At 43.0% G+C, this 21,761-nt stretch overlaps 2 protein-coding genes across 4 annotated transcripts in view; both read left to right on the top strand.

Moving 5' to 3' along the window:
• The first annotated feature begins 951 nt into the window (after window positions 1–951).
• Window positions 952–21,761, top strand: part of LOC309699511 (E3 ubiquitin-protein ligase RNF139-like) — a 77,756-nt gene continuing 56,946 nt past the window's right edge. Inside the window, exons 1-6 of one of the 3 annotated variants that reach the window (XR_014274366.1) lie at window positions 952–1,476; window positions 2,760–3,415; window positions 6,201–6,348; window positions 6,466–6,572; window positions 8,432–8,683; window positions 9,884–10,850. Coding sequence is in view for 2 of the 3 variants with exons in the window: in XM_082522564.1 (XP_082378690.1) it covers window positions 1,314–1,476; window positions 2,760–3,415; window positions 6,201–6,348; window positions 6,466–6,572; window positions 8,432–8,683; window positions 9,884–10,666 (2,109 nt within the window). In the remaining variant the exon portion in view is untranslated. Of the gene's footprint in view, window positions 1,477–2,759; window positions 3,416–6,200; window positions 6,349–6,465; window positions 6,573–8,431; window positions 8,684–9,883; window positions 13,997–21,761 lie in introns of those variants that run through there. The other 2 variants (XM_082522564.1, XM_082522565.1) reach the window with 2 other exon arrangements.
• Window positions 15,388–21,761, top strand: part of tmem65 (transmembrane protein 65) — a 41,785-nt gene continuing 35,411 nt past the window's right edge. Inside the window, exon 1 of the mRNA XM_082522647.1 lies at window positions 15,388–16,104. Coding sequence (XP_082378773.1) covers window positions 15,867–16,104 — 238 coding nt within the window. The 5' untranslated portion in view covers window positions 15,388–15,866. The remainder of the gene's footprint in view (window positions 16,105–21,761) is intronic.

Genomic DNA, 21,761 nt, shown 5'->3' on the forward strand with positions numbered 1-21,761 from the left:
GCTTCAGATCATCAAACAAGTTTTAATATTATACAAAAGTAACCCAAGCAAATGCAGTTTTCAAATGTTAATTTATTAATATAAAAAGTTATACAAAACCTAATAAACTGGCTGTGCCAACATTTGCAACAAGAGCTAAAATCAGCCGTTTTCAGTACCTGGCGATGAGTCTTTGGCCAAATGTTCTTTGCAAAATGATTTTAATTCAGTCAGCTTGTTTTAGAGTCATGCTGAAGTCCATCAAAAGCATTCTCAGAGGTTTGTGTTTTTAAGCCATGCAGGGGTGGACTTGCTGGTGTGTCACTATCATTGTGCTGCTGCATAACTTGAGCGCTCTTGAGCTTGAAAGACTTTCTGGAAGACAACAGAATTTATGATTCTATCAGTTACGGGAGTCATCCAGGTCCAGAAGCAGCAAAGCAGCCCCCGACCATCACATTACCGCCACCGTGTTTGACTGTTTATATGACCTTCTTTTTATGAAAAGCTGCCTTAGTTTAATGCCAGATGTAACAGTATTTGTATTTGTACCTTTCAAAAAGTTCAAGTTTTTAACTTTTGTCTTCAGTTTTCTCCGTCCATAGAATATTTTCCCACAACTTTTGTGGATCCTCGAGATGTTCGGAAATCCCAAAGTCTTTGAAATGTGTTTGTTTTTAGCTCAATAAATCAAATACGATAAGAAACAACAAATATCTCAATAAGGTATAAAAACTAATCTGAAATCTAAATATAGTAAACTGAAATATATTTAATATACTTCTATATTGGTCTATTATATTAAGTCTGTGTTATATTTTATTTATGGATGTCTGTACTAGCAAACCATCCTCTGAAAGCAAAATAACGTCTACATTAAAACATGTAGCAAACAGGACACAGAAAAAAATGACGCTGTGTAATTTTATAGTTTGTAGAAATGTTACGTCAGCTGCCACGCCCACTGACGCGATACGTCGTAACAGCCTAGCAACTTCTTTGGTTTTTTTTTTTAAAAAAGAAGTCAAGTGGCACTTTCACAGCACTGACAAACTGACATTTAGAGATGCCTTCACTGGTTTTGTGACAGCGGACAGCGCCGGGTCTGATGGGGGCGTGAAGTTTACCGGCTGCCGGCTGTAACCCGGAGAAGCAACAGGAGGTTGAGGTGGACGAACATGGCGGACAGATGCAGGCTTCCAGCTGCCAAGTAAACGTTGGGCAAAGCGAAACTGAAGACGAAGGACGGCTGCCGGGTGACTCGTCACGTATTTCAGCGTTACATGGATAGCTGGGTCCCAACAGGACTGTAAAAGGCCCTCCGCTAAAGCCGTATGGCGTCCACCCAAGCCCGGATAGGCCAGCAGGCCTTGGTGGTGCTGGATGTGGCTCTGCGAGTTCCATGTATTTTTATTATCGACGCCATTTTTAACTCTTACTACGACCCTGGCTCGGGCTGGGCCGGGGCGATGGGGAAGGTGTTTGTCAGAGTCATGGGTAAGTATTTTTAACATGAAGGAGCGCTTAAGTTTCCCTCAACAGCAACGAGCTAGCCGCGTTAGCCGTGACATTAGTCGGCTGTGTGGAGCTGTGTCACCTGTCAGACAGGCTAAAGCCGATTAAGCGACCAGCAATAACATTTACACAGGGCAGATCCATCTGACACGCTGCTTAACTGCTTCACCTCGACCCTAATTTACTCTGCTTTGGCGCCATCAGCTCGCAAGCTAGCTAGCTGGCTAACGTCAAGGTGTGTTGTCACAAGTGTGATTTGTGGTGTCACGGATGGCCTCAGAGGCACCTTGGACCCAGATGGGTCATATTCAGGTCCTTCTTCCTGACAAAGCTCGCTTCTTCTCCTCTAACTGTACCCAGAGAGCTGCTCTCTGGTCTGAACTCTGTACCTGTGACTTTATATCGACGTGTGTTGACCTGGTGTCCCACTTTATGCACATCATTTGTATGTCTTGGCACTTGTCATATTTTCGGACAGGGGAATTACATTCTGGACTAGTGCTGTGTAATAACCAGAGCTGCTACTAACAAAAATCTGTTTCACTTTTTATTTATTGATAGAATAAGTCTGTAGCCTGACTAACTTTGAGTTTCCTCTACACCCCGTAATTCATAACAGCTCCTCGTTTTCATCACTGTGACAGAGTAAAGCTTCTCTGTGTTGAGTCAACAAACAGGTTATGTACCTCAGTTTTCCAGTTTGCAGACCTTTGAGCAGCTCGGGCCATCTGAAAGTGTTAGCCAAGAGCTCTGGGTTTGGATGGACAGGAAGTGAGATTAGCTGTTGGGTTTGCTTCTGTACCCGTGTTTCTTTATGTTTAGTACAGGAACAGAGACTCCATAGTGCCAGATGTTTGAACAACTTTATATTAAAGCAGTAAGGCTCAGGTTGGTTGAGGTCCTCTACAGTATGTACGATCAGTTTATCATAGTGTTATCAAATGCACACGTAGCATTACGTGGACTGTGAAAGGCATTTCTTTGTTTGTTTTTGTTCTTATTTGTTTTTCTATTTATGTTATATTATGTATGTTGCTTGTTCATCCTTTGACTTATCAGGATTACTCAACTCTATGCTGATTATTTTGCTCCAAAATTCTTTAATGTGCAGCATCTGTTGTTTTCTCACAAAGATTGATCTAAATACTCACTATAATCAGACAAACTTGGAAGCTACAGTTAGCTGACATTTGACATTTGTTCAGTTTGCAGTGAGAAATATTTGCCTTTCCTGTCTTTCTGACTGCTTCTCCGGTGTGTTCCAGGTGTCCTCATCTCCACTGTGGTGCTGCTGCTTTCTCAGAAAGCCTTGTTTAAGTTCTACACTCTATTCTTTGCTGTCCTCCTTGGCATGGCAGCAGTCCTCATAAACTACTACGCCACCTCCCACATGGACTTCTACAACGCCTACTACAAAGCAGCGTTGGGCTTCAGGTTGCTGCCTAGAAACGGGCCGACGCTGTGGCTGGGCATGGCCGCCGTCCAGCTCGTCTTTGGGATTGGCTATGTGTTCTTGCTTAACCTCCAGTCGGTGTTTGCTGCGCTGGTGGTCCTGGACATCATGATTCCTCTGTGGGGGCTGATGATTGAACTTCCTGCAGATGTCAGGCATCTGGTGGCAATGTTCTCGGGCCTGGTGCTGGCTCTCAGCACAGCCGTTTGCCTCGCCACGAGGCTCAAATGGTTCTACTATTCATGCCGGTACGTCTACCTGCTCGTACGGCACATGTACAGGATCTACGGACTCCAGCTGCTGCTGGAAGACACGTGGAAGAGGATCAGGTTCCCTGATGTGCTTCGAGTGTTCTGGCTGACCCGGGTAACAGCCCAGGCACTGATACTGGTTTACGTGGTGCAGGCGGTGGGGAGAGAGAGCGGAGATGCCACAGGTGGAGCTGCAGATGGGAGCTCTGATGCACAGGTAAATGCTTTTAGATGAAAAAAACTTCACTTCTAGGACATGTTTGCTATATGATGGTCACTTCATAAGCAAGGTAAGCTAACAAGATGTTAGCCACAGTGAATTGATATTTGGTTAATGACCTTATTCAGAGTCTTTGACATATCATAATGTTTACAAAAGTCATATATTTGTTTGGGGAAAGAAGTTTTCCTTTTGCAGCCCCAGGCGCCCCTGTTGGATTTCTGTAATTATATCTAAAAATTAGTTATATATAAATAATTATATCTAAAAATTAGTTCCTGTGTGTTTAAAAATATCTCTGAAAGCCACCTACATACCTACGTATGTAGGTGACCTCTACAGGTTTCCTGTGTTCTGTAGCCAAGTAAAGTCCAGCTGGCACATTAGCTCTTTGCAGTGTTTTACAGGTATATTAATGCACGAATTTCAATGTGAAATATTCTTTTAATAATTTATAAACAGTGTCTGATGTCTGAAGAGCAGTTAAAAATGATGCACACTACATAACAAGTAGGGGTGCAACGATACACAAAATTCACGGTTCGGTTCGATACGTTGGTGTCACGGTTCAATATTTTTTCGATACAAAAACAATGTTCATGCCTTTTGTAATTTGTCATTTATTAAAATTATAAATATATATTTTAACTCAAAAGTACAGTTTTTAAATTTAATGTTGCTGAAACAACAAAGTAATAAAAAAATTAATCTATCTGATGGAGAAATCACTCATCTTTGGAAAATAGAGTTTATTACAGAAAAATGTCTCTTTCAAAATAAAAGCTCTACTATACGCTTCTTCTGGGCTATATTCTCAGCAGCATATTAAACATATCAGGTCCCCATAAGGAGAATCATGTGCTAACGGCTGTCTAAATGACTCGGGTAAAGTTTGTAGCATGCGTGCTTGTTCTTTTTTTTTTCTGCTTCCACTTGTCTTTGCACTAGGATGATGTCGGAGTAAATGTGCAGTCATATTCGTTGTGTTCCCACTAGTGCTGTCAGCGTTAATCTGATATGACGTTAACGCCACAACACGCAAATCTCCGTTAACGAGCTACTGCGGATTGCCCCGTGCGTGGGGCTGGACGACGTCAACACGTTCACGAGCTAACTGCGCTAACACACTAGTTCCCCCCCATGTAACTGAGCATTGCGTGGCACATCCATACTGTTTTACTTTTGTCCATGACGCGCTTACCTTCAAAGTCATGCTTCACATGAAAATCAAAATAGTTCCAAAGGCCAGATCTGAATGAGGGTGGGGGGAGGTTCAATTTGCCATGTTGCAAGGAGAGCTTAACTTCTATCTTGCTTGTAGGGGTGGGCGATAGAAACGATTTACGATAGAAACGATATAAATTTGGCCAACAATAGAGATTTTCACTATATCGCTCTATCGCGATAGCGCATGTTGATGATGTCATCAAGCTGCGCCTGTTTTGGTCGAAAGCATCGCAGCGGCTAAAACGATTATCATCTGCAAATTATTCTGGGCGACAGTCATAGCAGAAGGTTGAAGCACTTTTCAAATAAGGGGAAAGCCAAAAACTGCGCTTCCTCCACTTCTGTACCATTGATTCATTGATGCTGTATTCTATCACAGCTGCTCTGTTCCCATGTTGTTGCAGTATATTAATAACTAACCTTGTATTGTGGATGAATAATCTCAGTTGTTCCCCTGACTGATGTTTGGCCCGTGTATAGCATCCTGCTATGCGATTGCATTTGTCCCTGACCACCAGAATCCCTGAAGTTAACTTTTAATGAGTGGAAAAAAGTTGGCGTTCATCCTCCAGCTTCACTGTGCTAATGTTATGCTAACATAGCTGTTTCGCTAGCAATCACGTAGCACAACATGTTTAGGTGGAATCTAACGAGCTAACTTCCTGCTAACTTCTAACTCCGTTAAATGTAATAAATTTTGTTTTCATGGATGCCTGGATGGTAAACTTAATTGTTACACCTGGTAAAGCAACAAAGCTGATGATTAAAGATGAAAGAATTTAGACAGTTTTTAACTCTCAGTATTCGTTTGACTTTGGGAGCTGAAGAGACGGAGTTTTGGACCCAGATTACCCCGCAAAGCTCCTGACTACGGCAGCCGTAATGCTCTGACAATCCATCAAGCAGTGCGGCTTACCAAAGTTGTACTAAAACATTTTTTAACAGATTTTTTTAACAGAACAGTGCTTACTGTTCGAGGTCAGTAAGCACAACCAGAATTCATACATAAGGCGCACTCTCGATTTTTGAGAAAATTAAAGGATTTTAAGTGCGCCTTATAGTGTGGAAAATACGTTATACAGAAGAAAAGAATATATCGTGATATATATCGTTACCGCACATGCATCAAATTATATCGCGATATGAATTTTAGGCCATATCGCCCAGCCCTACTAGCTTGCCCTGCGCTCAGTGAATCTGCGTTCGACTATTCCACCTAGGCTGCACTGTCGAGCGCAGATCCACTGACACAGACAGCATCGTCAGAAGAAAAGTTGATAAAATAAATTGAAAATTTTGTATTGTTCGATGCATATACATACCGAACCGAAAGCACTGTATCGAACGGTTCAATATCGATACGAGTATCGTTGCACCCCTAATAACAAGGTCATAATTCTTTAACAACCTCATTTCTACTGAAGCTGCTTCTTCATGTTCTGTGTTGCTGTTAATAATAAAGTCTCACCTAAAAAGACTGCAGAGTCTGAACTGAAGCTAAACGGGATTATGAGTAAAGGTGACGCATGTACCTGTGTGACTCCACCGTTTTCAGGGTTACCTGCTGAGCTGGGATGTGTTCTGGGATCTCACGAGTAACCTGATCATCTCCGGCTGCGACTCCACGCTCACTGTGCTGGGGATGAGTGCTGTTATCTCCTCTGTTGCACATTACCTGGGTCTCAGCATCCTGGCTTTCATAGGTATGACTGAGATTGTTAGTTGGAGTGGTAGCAGGTGTAAAAGCCTTCCTGATTTGCCCTTCACGTAATTGTTTGGATGCTCCTGGAGTTGAGCACTTTCTTAATTTGAACCTTCAGGTTCGACTGAGGAGGAGGACAAGCGGTTGGGCTTTGTGGCTCCTGTCCTGTTTTTCATCCTGGCTCTTCAGACTGGCCTCAGCAGCCTGGAACCTGAGGAACGTCTGGTACGTCTCGGATTCGTGCTTCCAATTTACACCGTCAAAGCAGCCGGCAAACTGTTTTTCTCTCATTTTTTTTGGTGTTTTAGCCCGGGGGTGGGCAACACCAGGCCTCGAGGACCGGTGTCCTGCAGGTTTTAGATCTCACCCTGGGTCAACATACCTGAATCACATGATTTGTTCGTTACCAAGCCTCTGGAGAACTTCAGGACATGTTGAGTAGAGCAGGGCGATATGGCCAAAAATATTTATCACGATATACATTTGAAAATTTGCGATAACGATATAACTGACGATATAATTGATGCGAGACAAAATACAACTCCACAACATTACTAGCGCAAAAAGACAACCTTCCATTAATTTTCACTTAAACAAGAAGCTGGTTTTTATGTACATTAAAGCTTTATAAAAATGTAACAGTGCAAATGCAAATTCCTTGCTGAAAGTTTAACCAAAAGGCATTTCCAGTAGAAATGGGCTGACATATCCTGAGCATAACCATATATAATATCCACTGAAGTTAAAAAGAGGTGCTTTGCAACATTAAACTGTAGTGTGCAGTACGTATTTTTTGGACCATAAGGCACATTGAGCTAAACAAAGCAGTTAGATAAATCAAACTTTATTAAACTCATTCTTCTTGCTTCCTCCACTTCTGTACCATTGATTCATTGATGTTGAATTCTCTGGCAGCTGCTCTATTCCCATGTTGTTGCAGTATATTAATGACTAACTTCGTATTGTGGATGGATTATCTCAGTTGTTCTCCTGACTGACGTTTGGTCCGTTTACAGCATCCTGCTATGCGATTGCATTTGTCTCTAACCATGAGGAACCTTCACGTTAACTTTTATAAGTGGAAAAGTGTTAGTGTTCATCCTCCAGCTTCACTGTTTATGTTATGCTAACATAGCTGTGTCGCTAGCGATCACGTAGCACATCATTATATACCAGCTAGCCCAACTTCAGTAACCCTACAAACGTCACTGCTGTTTAGTTTCCTGTCTTCATTTATGTTGGAAGTGATAGCAGAGCTGTACGTTTGAATTTTTTCAGAAATCTCTCAGTCAGAACATGCTATATCATGCTTAGGTAACTAGCGAAACTAGCGAGCTAACTTCCGCTAGCTTCCTGCTAACTTCTAACTCCGTTAAATGTAATAAATTTTGTTTTCATGGATGCCTGGAAGTTAAACTGAATTGTTACACCTGGTAAAGCAGCAATGCTGATCGTTTTATTAAAGATGAAAGAATTTAGACAGTTAACTCTCAGTGATGCTGCAGTGTTCGTTTGACCTGAAGTGTACTGAGTTTAGGACCCAGATTACTCCCAGATTTAAGAGCATCTTAGTCCGACAAATAACGACGGCCGCTTGCATGTTCTGCAAAAAAATGTTCTTTGTTGTGTATCTGACGGACAAACACCAAACCAGTTCCACATCACTGAAGTTGCACCATTTTTACAAACCAATTCTGGTTCATCTGTTTCACTCAACAATCATGTGATATTTCATTTTCCTATCGTTTCCTAACATTATACCGGTATTACCGTGAACGGTATAATATGGCCCAGCCCTAATGTTGAGGTCATTTAACCATTTGAATCAGCTGTGTCGGATCAAGGACGCATCTAAAACCTGCAGGATACCGGCCCCTGAGGCCTGGAGTTTCCCACCCCTGTTTTAACCTCTGTGTGAATTGTTATGTTGCCCTCTAAACTACCAAAACATGTTTAATCATTTATACTATAAATGACATTTGCACACAGTAGCAGAGTTCACTGTTCTTTTTGTAATCCTGTATTCCTGTGTTTATAACGTAATAACTTCGTACACGTAACTTAGTCTTGGTTTTGATCCACAGGTCCGCCTAAGCCGGAACATGTGCCTTCTGCTGACCGCCATCCTGCACTTCATTCATGGCATGACTGACCCCGTCCTCATGTCTCTCAGCGCTTCCCATGTCTCCTCTTTTCGGCGGCATTTCCCCGTCCTGCTGGTGTCCCTGGCGCTCTTTGTACTCCCCGTGGTGCTCAGCTACGCCCTCTGGCATCACTACGTCCTCAACACCTGGCTCTTTGCCGTCACCGCCTTCTGTGTTGAGCTCTGCCTCAAGGTGAGCGCAAACAATTTATCTTTGACTGGAATGGATGACGTCCAACGTCTCCCACCGTTTTCAGTCTGAGATTTTTGTGTGTTATGTTAGTCAAGAGATCAAGAGTAATCAAACTTGTGACTTAAATAATCAAATGTGTAACAATAATGACCTGATTGATGTGCATATAAGAGCATGATTTAGCCCTACAAAGGAGTCAGTAAGGATTCTGTTGTCTGTTTGTCAGCGTGGGATTGAGTGGAGACTGATAGTATTCTGCTTATTGAGTTTATAGTCTGTGCCTACAGTTAATTAGTATTTATGTTCAATTACACTTATGGCTTCCAGCATTTATGAAAACAAGAAATAATCAGGATTAAATGATTACTTGTCTGGATTCCTTTTCACAGTTATGCTCTCGCTTTGTGTTTTGTGCTAAATCCAACGCACCACTTTTCCTTTGCAGCACGTCTCTAAAAACCCAAACTCACTCCTCGACAGGCGAGGGGAGAGCCGAGGTGAGGGCCAGGCTTTGTCAGCAACAACAGTAAAACTGATTCAGAGAGGTGGACAAGGAACCACAGATACTGTTTGTAAATTCTTAAGTGTTGTGAGTTTGCATATAAAATGTTTCTACTGCTTAGAGACAAATGTAACTATAAGAACATGGAACCAGGCTCCTACATTCGATATTCTGGGCATGCTCACTTGACTAAAATTAGCCTGGGGACCCGCTGAGGAATGGCGAGTTTGTGGGTGTCGAATCGAAACTGTTCTGAAGGAGAGCGGCGACACATTTTTAGACTGTTTACTTCAAGCTTAGGGTCCAAAAACATTCCAGCTGTCACCAGAGGTCAGCTTCAGCTCCGTGTCACAGAGGATGTGTGGCTGTTGCATTTTTACGTTTGTGAATGTTCATTATTCAGGGAGTAAACTTTAAGGAACAACAATTTAAGTAACGATGTACAAACTTCAACTAAAACATGAATTGTGAGTTCAGGCGATCAACAGCATGCAGGATATTTTTGTTCTTTCTCAAATTAACTTGGAGCATGCAGTGAAGCATGAACACACACACACACACAGAGCAGAATTTAAAGGAGATTTTATCAAACTTCCCGTTGGCGTGCTCACTCCCTGTCAGGAGCTGAAACCGTTCACTAGTCTGCTTTGCTCTCTGCAGATTAAATTCAGCTCACGTTTCTGCTTCCTGCTCTCCAGGTGGTTGTGTCTTTGACCGTCTACGGCCTCTTCATGGCTGACGGATTCTCCAATGTCCTGTGGGAGAAGCTGGATGACTACGTCTACTACGTGCGCTCCACGGGCAACATCATCGAGTTCCTGTTCGGCGTCATCATGTTCGGAAATGGCGCCTACACCATGATGTTCGAGACGGGCAGCAAGATCCGCGCCTGCATGATGTGCCTGCACGCTTACTTTAACATCTACCTGCAGGCCAAGAACGGCTGGAAAACGTTCATCAACCGCCGCACTGCCGTCAAGAAGATCAACTCCCTGCCGGAGGTGCGCGGTGACCAGCTGAGGAACATCGAGGACGTGTGCGCCATCTGTTATCAGGAGTTCGCCACCTCAGCCCGCCTCACGCCCTGCCACCACTACTTCCATGCACTGTGCCTGAGGAAGTGGCTCTACATCCAGGACACGTGCCCCATGTGCCACCAGAAAGTTTACGTTGAGGAGGAGAGTAGAGACAGAGCCGCCTTTTCCAATAACAACGGGGGCTACGCTCCGCAGCAGGATGCCGCCGCTGCGGGCCCGCCGGCACCGGGGGATAACCAGCGAGGACAGCCGGCTGCAGAGATGCAGGCCAATGGAGTGGCAGTTGGCGCGCAGGCCGCAGGAGGAGCGGCGGCGCTGGACCACGATCTGCTGGAGGACAATGACAGCATAGAGTATGACGAAGACGAGTGGGGGACTCAGAACGGCAGCGCGCTGATAGAAGAAGACTATATCAATGATGACACAGACTCCACAGAGGACTGACGACAGAAGAGCTATAGATAAATAAACATCTATCTTTATTATATTTAAGTTAAGAAATGATAAAAGACATCTTAAGCATCTTAATTTGCTCTTGAAAAATGTCAGGGATGTCTTTCTTGTTAGTTTCTTTACGTTTTTGAGTTTTACTCTACAAGGGCTCGTGGAAAGAGTAACTGCTGCTCTCGTGTGTGTGTGTGTGTGTGTGTGTGTGCGTGTGTGCGTGTGTGCATGTTGAAGCTGTATGACAGACCAAAAAACTCCCAACTACTCTGTTTATTCGACAGTATCTCCGGAGTATCGAGATCCTGATAGAAATCTTGCTATGTGGGCACAGCTGACTTTGCACAGTTTATTCCCTGATGCCAATCAGAACGTTTATAATACAAATAAACCTGAGACTATCTGCAGCAGCAGATTCTGCCTTGTTGGAGATGGTGGTAGAAGTGTTTTGTTCCAAATGGAGAAAAGAAACAAAGCTGCACGTTATTTTCTTTCTTTAGACTTTGTCACTTATGAGCATAAAAACTTATCTGGTTTGAAATTTAGCTGAGCTCCTCCTTCGGGATCCTTGTTTTGTGCACCTCTAGAAAGCTTTCAGATTGTCTGTTTTTTGTTTTTCATTGCGATCTGGTCTCTCCTGTTCTGACCACTCTGGGTTGCCTGTTGCATTTCCTCCAGTTTGTCAAAACCATGACTTAAATTTCATTTTAAGGAAGGGAGGGGAGAGCTGAGCTGGAGGCTTTTAGATTTACCAGTCCATGATGCTACAACCCTCACCCTGTGGCCATGACCAAAACAGGAAGGTCAAGAATACACGTGCCTCTCTTACATTTGTAGTGGGTAGGCTGGCTGGGCTTAGCCTTATGTGTGATTCATGTATTCTGTTGGCAGCAGAAGCAGTCACAGATAGGAGGAAATGGCAGTGCTGAGCAGCCAGTCCCTGTCATTGTGAGCTGCGTTGATGCATTTCTAGGGAGGTGCATGTCAGGTTATGGCACAGGGTCTCAAAACCTTTTGCAGTTACAAATTAGATTAAATACAGATGCATGCGCTTCACTTAAGATAAGAAGCTCAGAGTAAAGCCGCTGCTCGTTCATCTCAGGCTGAGGCAGCTGAGGTGGTTCAGGCGTCTGGTCAGAATGCCTCCTGGACTCCTCCCTTCAGAGGTTTTTCAGACACGCCCAGGTACGAGGACCCATTACAGCAGACCTATAAACAGAATTGTAAAGTGTTTCTGGTGAGGAGGATGTCTGCTTAGCCGGCTCCTACCACAACCCTCCTTCAGATAACGGTTGGACTGATGTCATGGAAAAAGTTACAGGGAGGCAAATCTGGCTAGTAGGGTGGGCGGTGGATGATGACGTTTTAGTGAAGGTGGTTTGTGCCACGGACTCTCACGGCATTACAGGAGAGCTTTGCATAGACAGGCGGTTTGACCTTGGTGGACAAATCCACCACCAGCACCGATCAGTAGTCCAAAACAGTGAGGCTACTGGAGCTGATGTGCTGCTTCAGAGACCTCATCCACACTGATGATTCTTAGTGTGAAAGTTGTCCGTTTGAAAATGGAGTTTTCTCTCTGCACTAGTTAAAGGTTCGTGGTTAAAATAGAGAAACTGTAAAAGGTCTGAAAGTACAAACCATGCTGAGTGGATCAGAGGTGCACGGGGGGGCTTAAGTGGGGAGCCTGGTGAAATTTAAGTTATGGTTAATATGCAGCCCTGGTGTGTGTGTGTGTGTGTGTGTGTGTGTGTAAAGGTGAGCGTGGTCGTGTGTGTGTGTGCCTGCCGACTTGTAATGTGATAAGATGGTGTCTTAATAATTTGGTTCATGTTCCCTCGTGGTGTGCTGCAGGGAAAGATGCTGGAGTGTTCATTAACGACAACTGAGGAGCGATTTCAACAGATTTTGAGCTCTAGTCATTCTGCTGGATTTGAGTTTTTAGAAAAGCTGTGAGCACAAACGGTCACGACTGATTCAGCTGTTTTTATTTGAATAGACGATGGATCCCCATCAAAGTTAGCATCTTTCACCTCGGTGACGTTAAATGTTTGATTAGTTTCCTGTGTGTTAAAATCTCCGACTTGCAGACTGATCACAGCTCAGGTTTGTGGTGAACTCGCTCAGCTTTTGTTTTTGTCCTTAAATGCAAACCGAGGATTTGTGAATGAAGCAGGAGAGCGAAGCAGTTCCCCATCAGCTCTGCACCGACCAGAGAAAACTGAGAGGTGTCTCTTTTTTTTTTCTTTTTTTGTAAAGGTGACATCCTACTGTAATCACTGATATACCTCTGTCATTACTTACTACTGGTCTCTTGTGTGACCTTGCTTAGATTTGTGTACGTTATTGTACATTTAATGAAACAAACACGTGCACACGTTTCCCCTTGACGCTACTTTCTACATCATTCTTTTAAGAAATCAGTATTGACGTTGGTTAAAAGCTTGTTTCAGACCTGGGAGCGGTTAATAAGAGTGTGAAGGTGTGGTGGAAAGCACATCTGAAGAGCTAGAGTCCAAAAATGTATTTGGTGAAATGATTGCTATGTTCAGTAACGGTCATAAAAATATAGGTGGTGCCAGTTGTTTTGCATTTCTTAAGGGAAAAATTTAAAAGAGTTGGATGGAATTTCTGTTCCCACACTGGTGGTTTTATCATTCACTAAATGCACATTTTCTTTCTAATCACTGGTACAGATTCCTTGTTGTGTCCGAGCTGCGAGGACGGCACTTTTTTAAAGGCTAAAACTGTGTTAGCAGCCACAGGCTGCAAGGCTGGAAGAAAGAAACTGGAAAAGATCCAGACGTGCAACCTCTGAAGGCAGTGTGCGATCATGTTGTTAAAAATTTGTTTAAAATAAGAAAATGTTTTTATTTTCCTGAGGTTTATACCTGCTGATCTAAAAATTTAAACTACTGGTCCAAAACGAAGCCCCGGCTGACTCGGCTCCCTCAGCGACTACAGAGATCTTTAATGTGAAACTGTATTAAAACTGGCTTTCAAGCACAACTCCACGAGTATTATGATGTGTAGACTTCCACAGCCCAAACGTTTTGAAGGCTTTGACTACAAACTTGTGCTCTGTGCTGTTTAAAAAAAAAAAAAAAAGCTGCAAGGAATCCATTTAATTCTTGCTCGATAAGAGGATATGACATATGAGGAAGTGTTGGGTCTAATTTGATTGGAAAGCTGTGCTTTTTGTTTCAGTAATGAAGGACTTTGATTATTAGTTTGATTGTTCTGAAAGCTTTTTAAAAGGTGGAAGCTGTTCATTTTGCCTTTCGTTTTAAAAAAGAGATTTATGTAAATAAAATCATCTTTGATATTGCATCTGGACTCATGACGCCTTTAAGTGACTTCTTCATAAACACAGTAGAGCATAATCTAATTTTTTTATTATTATTATTATTTTATTGAAAGAAGGACTTGTTACAATAAAGTGCATTGATATTATTTAGTCGGGAAAAAAAAAAGACTTTTTCTTAGTCCTTTTGTTTTACATTCAGGTAACGAAAAGTGATCTCGAATTTTTAAAAAGAATGTCAACTTTTCCATTTTAAATATTTCAAAAACCACCTTAAACCAATCAAGTGTTGGTGGAGTTGGATTTGACACTTCCTGGTTATTAATTTTTTGCTGGCTGCTAATAGCTCTTGTAAGAGCTTTGTGTCCCCTCCCCGGACCGAGCCAGCAACCAGGCCCAAGTACAAATTTACAAAATTAATATCAAATTTTATCTTAAAGACCTCACACAGAGTTTTATGAATTCCCAGCCAGTGATTATTTAAGTTAGGGCAGTCCCAAAAGATATGGGAATGATGTGCCTCTTCTGATCCACATCTTCTCCAGCATTCTGCTGTCCCATTTTTATATTTAGTTTGATGAGGGCTTTAGAAAAATCGAATAATGATTTCAGATCTTGCTGCAGATTCTCGATTGGATTTAGACACCAGACAGAACCCGGAGTCTTGCCTACGTTGCCTAATAGAGCATAACTTCATTAAATGAAGGACTGTAGAAGTTTAGGTGCAGACAAGTGTGCCCACATGCAGTTGAGTCATTGGACCACAAGGTGGTGCTGTTATACTATGTCCTGAAAACGTTTTTCTTGCACAAATCACGAGTGTGAGACCACGCAGGTTGGTGGGGTCACAACATGAACCACGAACGTTCCCACCAGTGGATAACGTTTTTGTTTCCACTCACTGAGCAGCCACCCCAAAAATTATTCTTGGCAGCGGTGGGATTCGAACCCACGCCCCCGAAGAGACTGGAGCCTTAATCCAGCGCCTTAGACCGCTCGGCCACGCTACCGATGTGCACACGCAAACACGAGCCCCATCTGAACTGACAGGCTGATGAACCGAAGTATTTATAGATGACTTTGAGGTGAGAAGGTGAGGAACTGGTTTCGTTTTATTATTGTTTTATATGCAATATACTAAGAAATCTGTTATATGACGCCGTATTATTTCTGATAAAGCTACGCGTCGTCATATAACTAAGTAAGATCACCTCCAGCAGCAACATGAAAGTTATTCATGGTTCAATAATTCTTCTACTTTCAGCTGCTTTAGGACATCATAGGTGGCCCTCCTCTTGTGGCCACCACCTCCAAACCCTGCATCATACACGTCTTACTGTCATCCTGTAAACATCCTCTCCAGGTCGTTTGCAAACATCTCAGTCCGCAGAGACTCCTGCCTGAATAGTTGACATTGTTCGTCCGTAAAGACTACCTTCACCTGTCCGCTTCCTCGATATTTTCGCTGATAACCAACTTAGAAACACTCCTGGCTGCTGCACACGTTTTAATATTACGACAAAAAAAAAAGTTTTGACCGGATGCCATTATTTTATTTTGAAAGCCACCAGCGGAAGTGTGACTGCGGCTGTCTTGTTCGCCTTTTAGCTTGAACTTCATGTGCCAAACTCCTGACCACCGAGTCATAAAAGATCATGAGACTGCTGTCTCGGCAGACAGCGGGGAAAGAGGACATGTACGGCCGTTTGAAATCTGACCAAAGTTTTACAGAAACTGCTCTTAAAAGCACATTTTATCACCATTAAACACGAGCGAGCGACAAGGACCGACGGACGGCCAACTTCTCCCCGAGAGACGTGAAAGCGAAGCGAAGAAGGACCCTTCAGAGAAGTACTTTGTGTCTTAAAGACTGGAGGAGTCGCTCTTTTTGGCACCATGTTAAGGATTTGCCTGCAGAGAGCTTTCCGCCCGGCTCTCCGTAAGTTACCGAAGGCGGCGGGGACTGCGCGACACGCTCCGAGCTGCTGGATGGGAACACACGGGAGAAACGAGCCCCTGGAGCCTCTCAACTCCCCCACCAGAGCCAAAGAGTTTATTTACCGCCTTCACCCCAAGGAGAGGACGTGTTTACTACAGGAGCTGCAGATCTTCGAGTCCAAAGCACTCGCACAAGGTAAAGCAACGAGCAGCGTGGGTTAAACGTGGCACATTGAATGAGAGGTCACAGGTTGTCGGTGCAGGCGAGCCCACATTTCCCTCCTGCAGTGTAGACCAGCAATGATATACTTCTGTACCTCCCCAGGGTCAAACCCAGGTGTAGAACACTGTTGGGTGTTCGGTCAGGGGCCGATTGATTTCACGATGGGCGGGCTCTTCTATGTTTGAACGCTCCTGGTCATTGGGTGGAGTCTTTGACAGCTTACCCTTAAAGGCACACGCGGACTCACTGTTTCAATACAGTTGAATACACCAGGTGTTGCTAATTAGACGCCTAATTGACGTTTAAAGGCGTCATTAGAAAGAAAACAGTAGTAGTGACACCAGTTGGTCGCTGTGGGAAGTGCAGCAGTGTGCCAGCATCCATAGCTACTGAACCCTGCTGGGATTTGATGGTTTAAAGGTGGTTAAGACTTGAGACCGTTACATGTACACGTTGCATGTCATTGTGGCAGTTTGAATCTGTGACTGACATCATCAGGGTGTGACGAGACCTGCCAGCTCTGTCCCAGTCTGGGTCAACTGTTTGAGGCAGATAAAAACTGTCATTTCAGGTCTTCAGCTCCAGCCACTCAGTCATTTCTGACTGAAATACTGTAAACAGCCTCATTACCAGCCCCCTCTGTGAGCTCTGCAGTCAGCCTCGCTCATACTCAGGATCTCAGCCAGGCTTTCTGCTTCTTCAGCACAAATGGCTTTACATATAAACAATGCGAGCTGCTGGTTGTCTTCCCTGTTTGTTTTGGTACAAAGACATGTTCTGTCTTTCAGTGTGTTGTCTGGTGCATTGGCTCAGTCACACAGCATATTTTCTTTGTCGCCTGCCAGACTGCAGGTTGCTGGAAATCTCCTCACTGGCTGGTCTGTCCAGGCTTTGTAGCCACCTTAAGCTTGAAGACGAGCTGGTTTGGGTGCTCGAGCCAGATGTTGACTGTGTTGATCCAGCACAGAAAGTGGGATTATATCCAAGTCTAAATTATAAGGAATAAAATCTTTTAAAGACTTTGTAGACCTGATATTTAAATTTTAACAAAGCCCAATAACAGAGGAGGTTTTTTGTGTGGTTTTATTTCTGTTTTCCGATGATATGAAAGTGTTTTCTATTTTATATTCTCCAGATTAAAAAAACGAACCACTGTAAAGCAATTTAAAGGCCCACATAAATGCTTAAATAATACCAATATTGATAATAATCCAGGGAAACTGGCAGAATCTTTAAAAGAAAAAAAGATGAACATTTTTTATGATGTCGCTCTTCAGCTGTCGTGTGTTTTGGATGTTTTCCCACCAATGCTGTGTGCAGAAAATGACTCGCATCTTTACAAGGACTCAGAAACGTGAAGCGCAGAGAATCAGACTTACATTCGATGGAGGATGTTACTGATCTCATTACCACACTTGGAGTAATAAGTTTAAAGGAAACTATAACATGAATATAATGTCTGTCACATCCTGTCTGCCTGTATTTTCTCTTCCTGCTGGAGAGTTGATCCCCTGCAGCTCCCGACTGTATTAAGACTTAATGTACCTGAAGTCAAATTATTCCTCAGCAAACTGAGGACCGAAATAATAAAGTGAATTATGCTCACCTAAAACTCACTTTGATCCTTTGTATATAGCTCACACTTTTAACTTAAGCTCAAATTCCAAGCCAACTGCCTCAGAAGATCACAGCGGTGTTCAGAGTTCTCCTGTGGGTTTAATGAGACCTGTGATTGAAGGTTTGAGACATATGGGCAGGTTGTGCCATTTAATGCAAAACGCCTGCTAACTTGTGCAGCAGTCATTGTGATGGTTTGTTTACATGAATGGTGGGATGACGTGTCGTACGGTTCTGTGTAAGAAGGAAGCAGCAAAGTGCCTTTGCTTTAGTGCAGCCATGCAGATGCTTTCTGTCGCTTCACTCAGTCGGAAAGTTTCCGACTGATCCCAAATGCTGTTCCCTCAGCATTTGGGATTTTTGTGTACATTTGGTTTGTATTGAGGTGCTTGGTTTATGTGTCTGCACTTCACTGGTTTTTAGTTTTGTGGGCGTGTCCTCCAGGGTTAAAGGCAGTTGCATTCACCTGGAGATGAGCGTGCAGGTGGGGTGAGGGTTAAACGCTGTCTCGTTCATAGTTTTTGTTTGTGTGGTAGCCCAGAAGTGCATGTGATAGCGTTCTGCGTGTCATCAGTGTCTCCACGCTTCGCCCACTGTGCTTCCCCGCTCATGAGTGAGGAGTGAGGACACGTTCAGGATTTGTCAGGTGATGCTGGGTAGGGCTGTTCATATAACGATATATATCGGATGACGATATAAAAATGTCTATCGTTTCATTTTACGCTATCGTTTGTTTCGTGGTGTCGCAAAATAAACTGTTTACGGCAATATTTTTGTATCGTTTTGATGGTCACTGTAGTGGCTATATTCATTTCTTAAAGTTCTCTCTTTCTCTTATATTTAATATAACCACACTACAGACGGACAAGCGCCTGTTTTTATGCGTTGTCCGCTTGTTTATGTTCCACATAAACCTTTCACAATAAAGCTCAAGATCCTGTTGAAACTTTTCAAAATAAACTGAATCACGTGAAAGAGTATGCAGAGTATTTACGGATGAGAAGCCAAAAAGAGCCGTCAGGTGCTAAAAAATAAACCTTAGACTCAAACGTTAGAACAGGCTTTTCCCCGCAGCACGCCGTGTAATAAATACAAAGCCTTTTACTGAGTAGTTACTGGCAAGTGAACGCCTTACTCATAAGCTTACAGTGTGTGTGTGTGTGTGTGTGTGTGTGTGTGTGTGTGTGTGTGTGTGTTGACGTGTCTTCCAGTGTCAGGTTGTACATTTGTTGGGTGTGGACAGCTGGGCGTGCGTGCACATGTGTGTTGTTCTGTGTTTGACTCGCAGGGTATTTACTGTTTGCTTGAAAGCAAATAAAGCGTCTCCATGTGAATGAAACCAAAACCACGGTGACTCATCGGAGCACCAAAATAGTCAAATCAGCTGCCCAGTCAGGAAATGTGAGTAATCCCCTCGAGTGTCTGGAAGCACTCTGTAGAAGCCACGGGAGATACAAATATGGCATCCACTGACCAATACGCCGGACCTGCAGCACCCAGGGTGTGCTCAGTGTGTGGTTAGTGCCTCAAATACCTCGTGGTGCGTTTACAGCCTTCCTGCAGTCAACAGTACCTGTTCTCCCTCATTCTTATTCACAGTCAGATGATGCTGAAATGGTGAAATCCCGACACACTGAGAAGTAAGGCTGGGTCATATCATACCGTTCATGGTAATACTAGTATAATGTTGGGAAACAATAAGAAAATGCTGGAGCCGAACAAAAACTCCCTGATAACGACTGTGTGATGACTATTCTTCCCATCCCATGCAAGGCCACCTGGGTTGGCTGGAAGACTGTTTACTTAGGCTGATAGGGCGAAGGACACTGTCTCAGCTGAACTATGGACACGCACACATACACTTACACTGATAAGCACTCACACATCCCCCCTCCCCTTCCAACGCCTTCGATGCTTGTTGCCTCCTGGGAACACGAGGCGGGTCTGAGCCCGCGCTGGAGAGTCGGCGCAGTGGCAGGATGGCTGCTGTGTTGCCTGGGATTACTCCTTTTCCCTACCCAACCCTGTTGCTGGTCACGTGCTCCATAATGTTGTGCTGTGGACATTTATGTGCTTTCTGTGCAGAGGAGTTTTTTTGTTTCCTGTTCTCGCCCAGCATGAGTAGAGGTCTCTTTTTTTCCTCTTGTACTTTCCCATTGTAGTGTCCATTTCAGTGGTTTTCTGTAATGCAACCGTTCTCTGACTTGTATCCCCATGTGATGTCTGTGTTGTGTGTGTAAGGTCGGGGGCGGGTTCATTTCACTGCAGTTTACTGCATGTGGCGAATAAAAGTTGATGATGATGAAATATCGCGATCAAATATGGGTAAAACGCGCATGTGCAGTGCCTTTGTTTACATACGCACATGGCGGTGACGGAGAATGAGAAGAGTGAAAGCGGATCGTTGAATGAAACGGATGAACCAGAACTGGTTTGTAAAAATGCTGCAACTTCATTGCTGTGGAACTGGTTTAGCTTTCGTCCGTCAGATACACAACAAAGCACTATATTTGGTAGAGCATGCTAGCGGGCCGTCGTTATCACCGTATTTTTTGGAAAATACAGCACATTTAAAATCTTATATATCTTATAATCCCGTGTGCCTTATGTATGAATTCTGGTTGTGTTTACTGACCTTAAAACGATTTTATGTACACAGCGCTCGAAAATCTGTCAAATGTTTCAGTACGACTTTGCTAAGCTACGAAGCCGCACCGCTTGATGGATTGTCGGAGCATTACGGCTATCGTAGGCAGGAGCCTCGCGGAGTGATACGTACTGTGCTTCAACATAATATTACTGTATTGTAGGGGTGGGGGAAAAAATCGATTCTGTGTAGCATCGTGATATTTTGTTTGCTAATAATGTATCGATACAGGGACAGCAGAAATCGATATTTTGTTACAAAAAAGGTTTTTGTGCTCTGACTTCAGAGCATGTTGATCCTTTTTCTGAGCAAGAATCCTGACATTCCTTCACTGTCCAAATGTGTTTAACTTTTTTTTTGGCAGCAATAAACATGACAGTTTACTTATTTTAATTTAAGACATGTTTTATTTTAATTAAGTTTAAAACTTTTTTATTTAATGTAAAATTACATTTTGTTTTATTTTACTTTCAAATTCTTCAGTTGCTGAAGGGGCTGCATAGTTTTCATAAATTGCATAGTTCAGAATAGCTGTAATTGTACCAGATGGTTGCATTCAGTTAAGTTGGACTAGACTGTAATACAAACCGTTCAGTTTGTCAACAATAAAACTGACTGAAATGAGAGAAAGACTGAGTGTGAGACTTTGATATTAGATAAAACAAATATTGATAAAGTTTACCTTTATGTACAGAATCTGAATATCACAAAATATTTTAAAAAAATTGCAATAATATCGTATCGTGCGTTAAGTATTGTGATAATATCGTATCGTGGGATGTATGGTGATTCCCACCTCTACTGTATTGTGTGTGTATAACCTCTTTTTAAGTTTTGTGGATATTAAACATGGTTATGCTGAGGATATGTCGGCCAGTTTCCACTGGAAATGCCTTTTGGTTAAACTGTCAGCGAGGAATTTGCATTTGCACTGTTACATTTTTATATAACTTTAATGCACATAAACAGCTGCCTGTTTAAGGGAAAATACATTGATGTTTTGTTTTTGCACTAATAAAGTTGAGGAGTTGTAAAGTATTTTGTCTAGTGTCAATTATATCGTCAGTTATATGTATATCATGATAAATATTTTTGGTCATATCGCCCTGCTCTACTGAGAAGACATTAAAGGAAACGGCGACGGCTTCAGACCAGCTCCCCATCACTTTGTTGTGCAGCACGTTGCTCGTTAGTCGTGTGCACCGAGGCTGCTGTGTGGGATGATGCGCTGATTTCCTTTTTCAGGAAACTGATTTCTTTTTCTGACTGTTAGTTTTTATTTGCCCACCACTGAACATGATTTTTTCCGATTTAGGAGAGAGAGACTGCTGTATCAGGTGTTTTATGCAGGCGTGTGTCTTCTTCC

This window comes from Aulonocara stuartgranti, assembly GCF_965226115.1.
Source record: "Aulonocara stuartgranti genome assembly, chromosome: 22".
Classification (NCBI taxonomy): Eukaryota; Metazoa; Chordata; class Actinopteri; order Cichliformes; family Cichlidae; genus Aulonocara; species Aulonocara stuartgranti.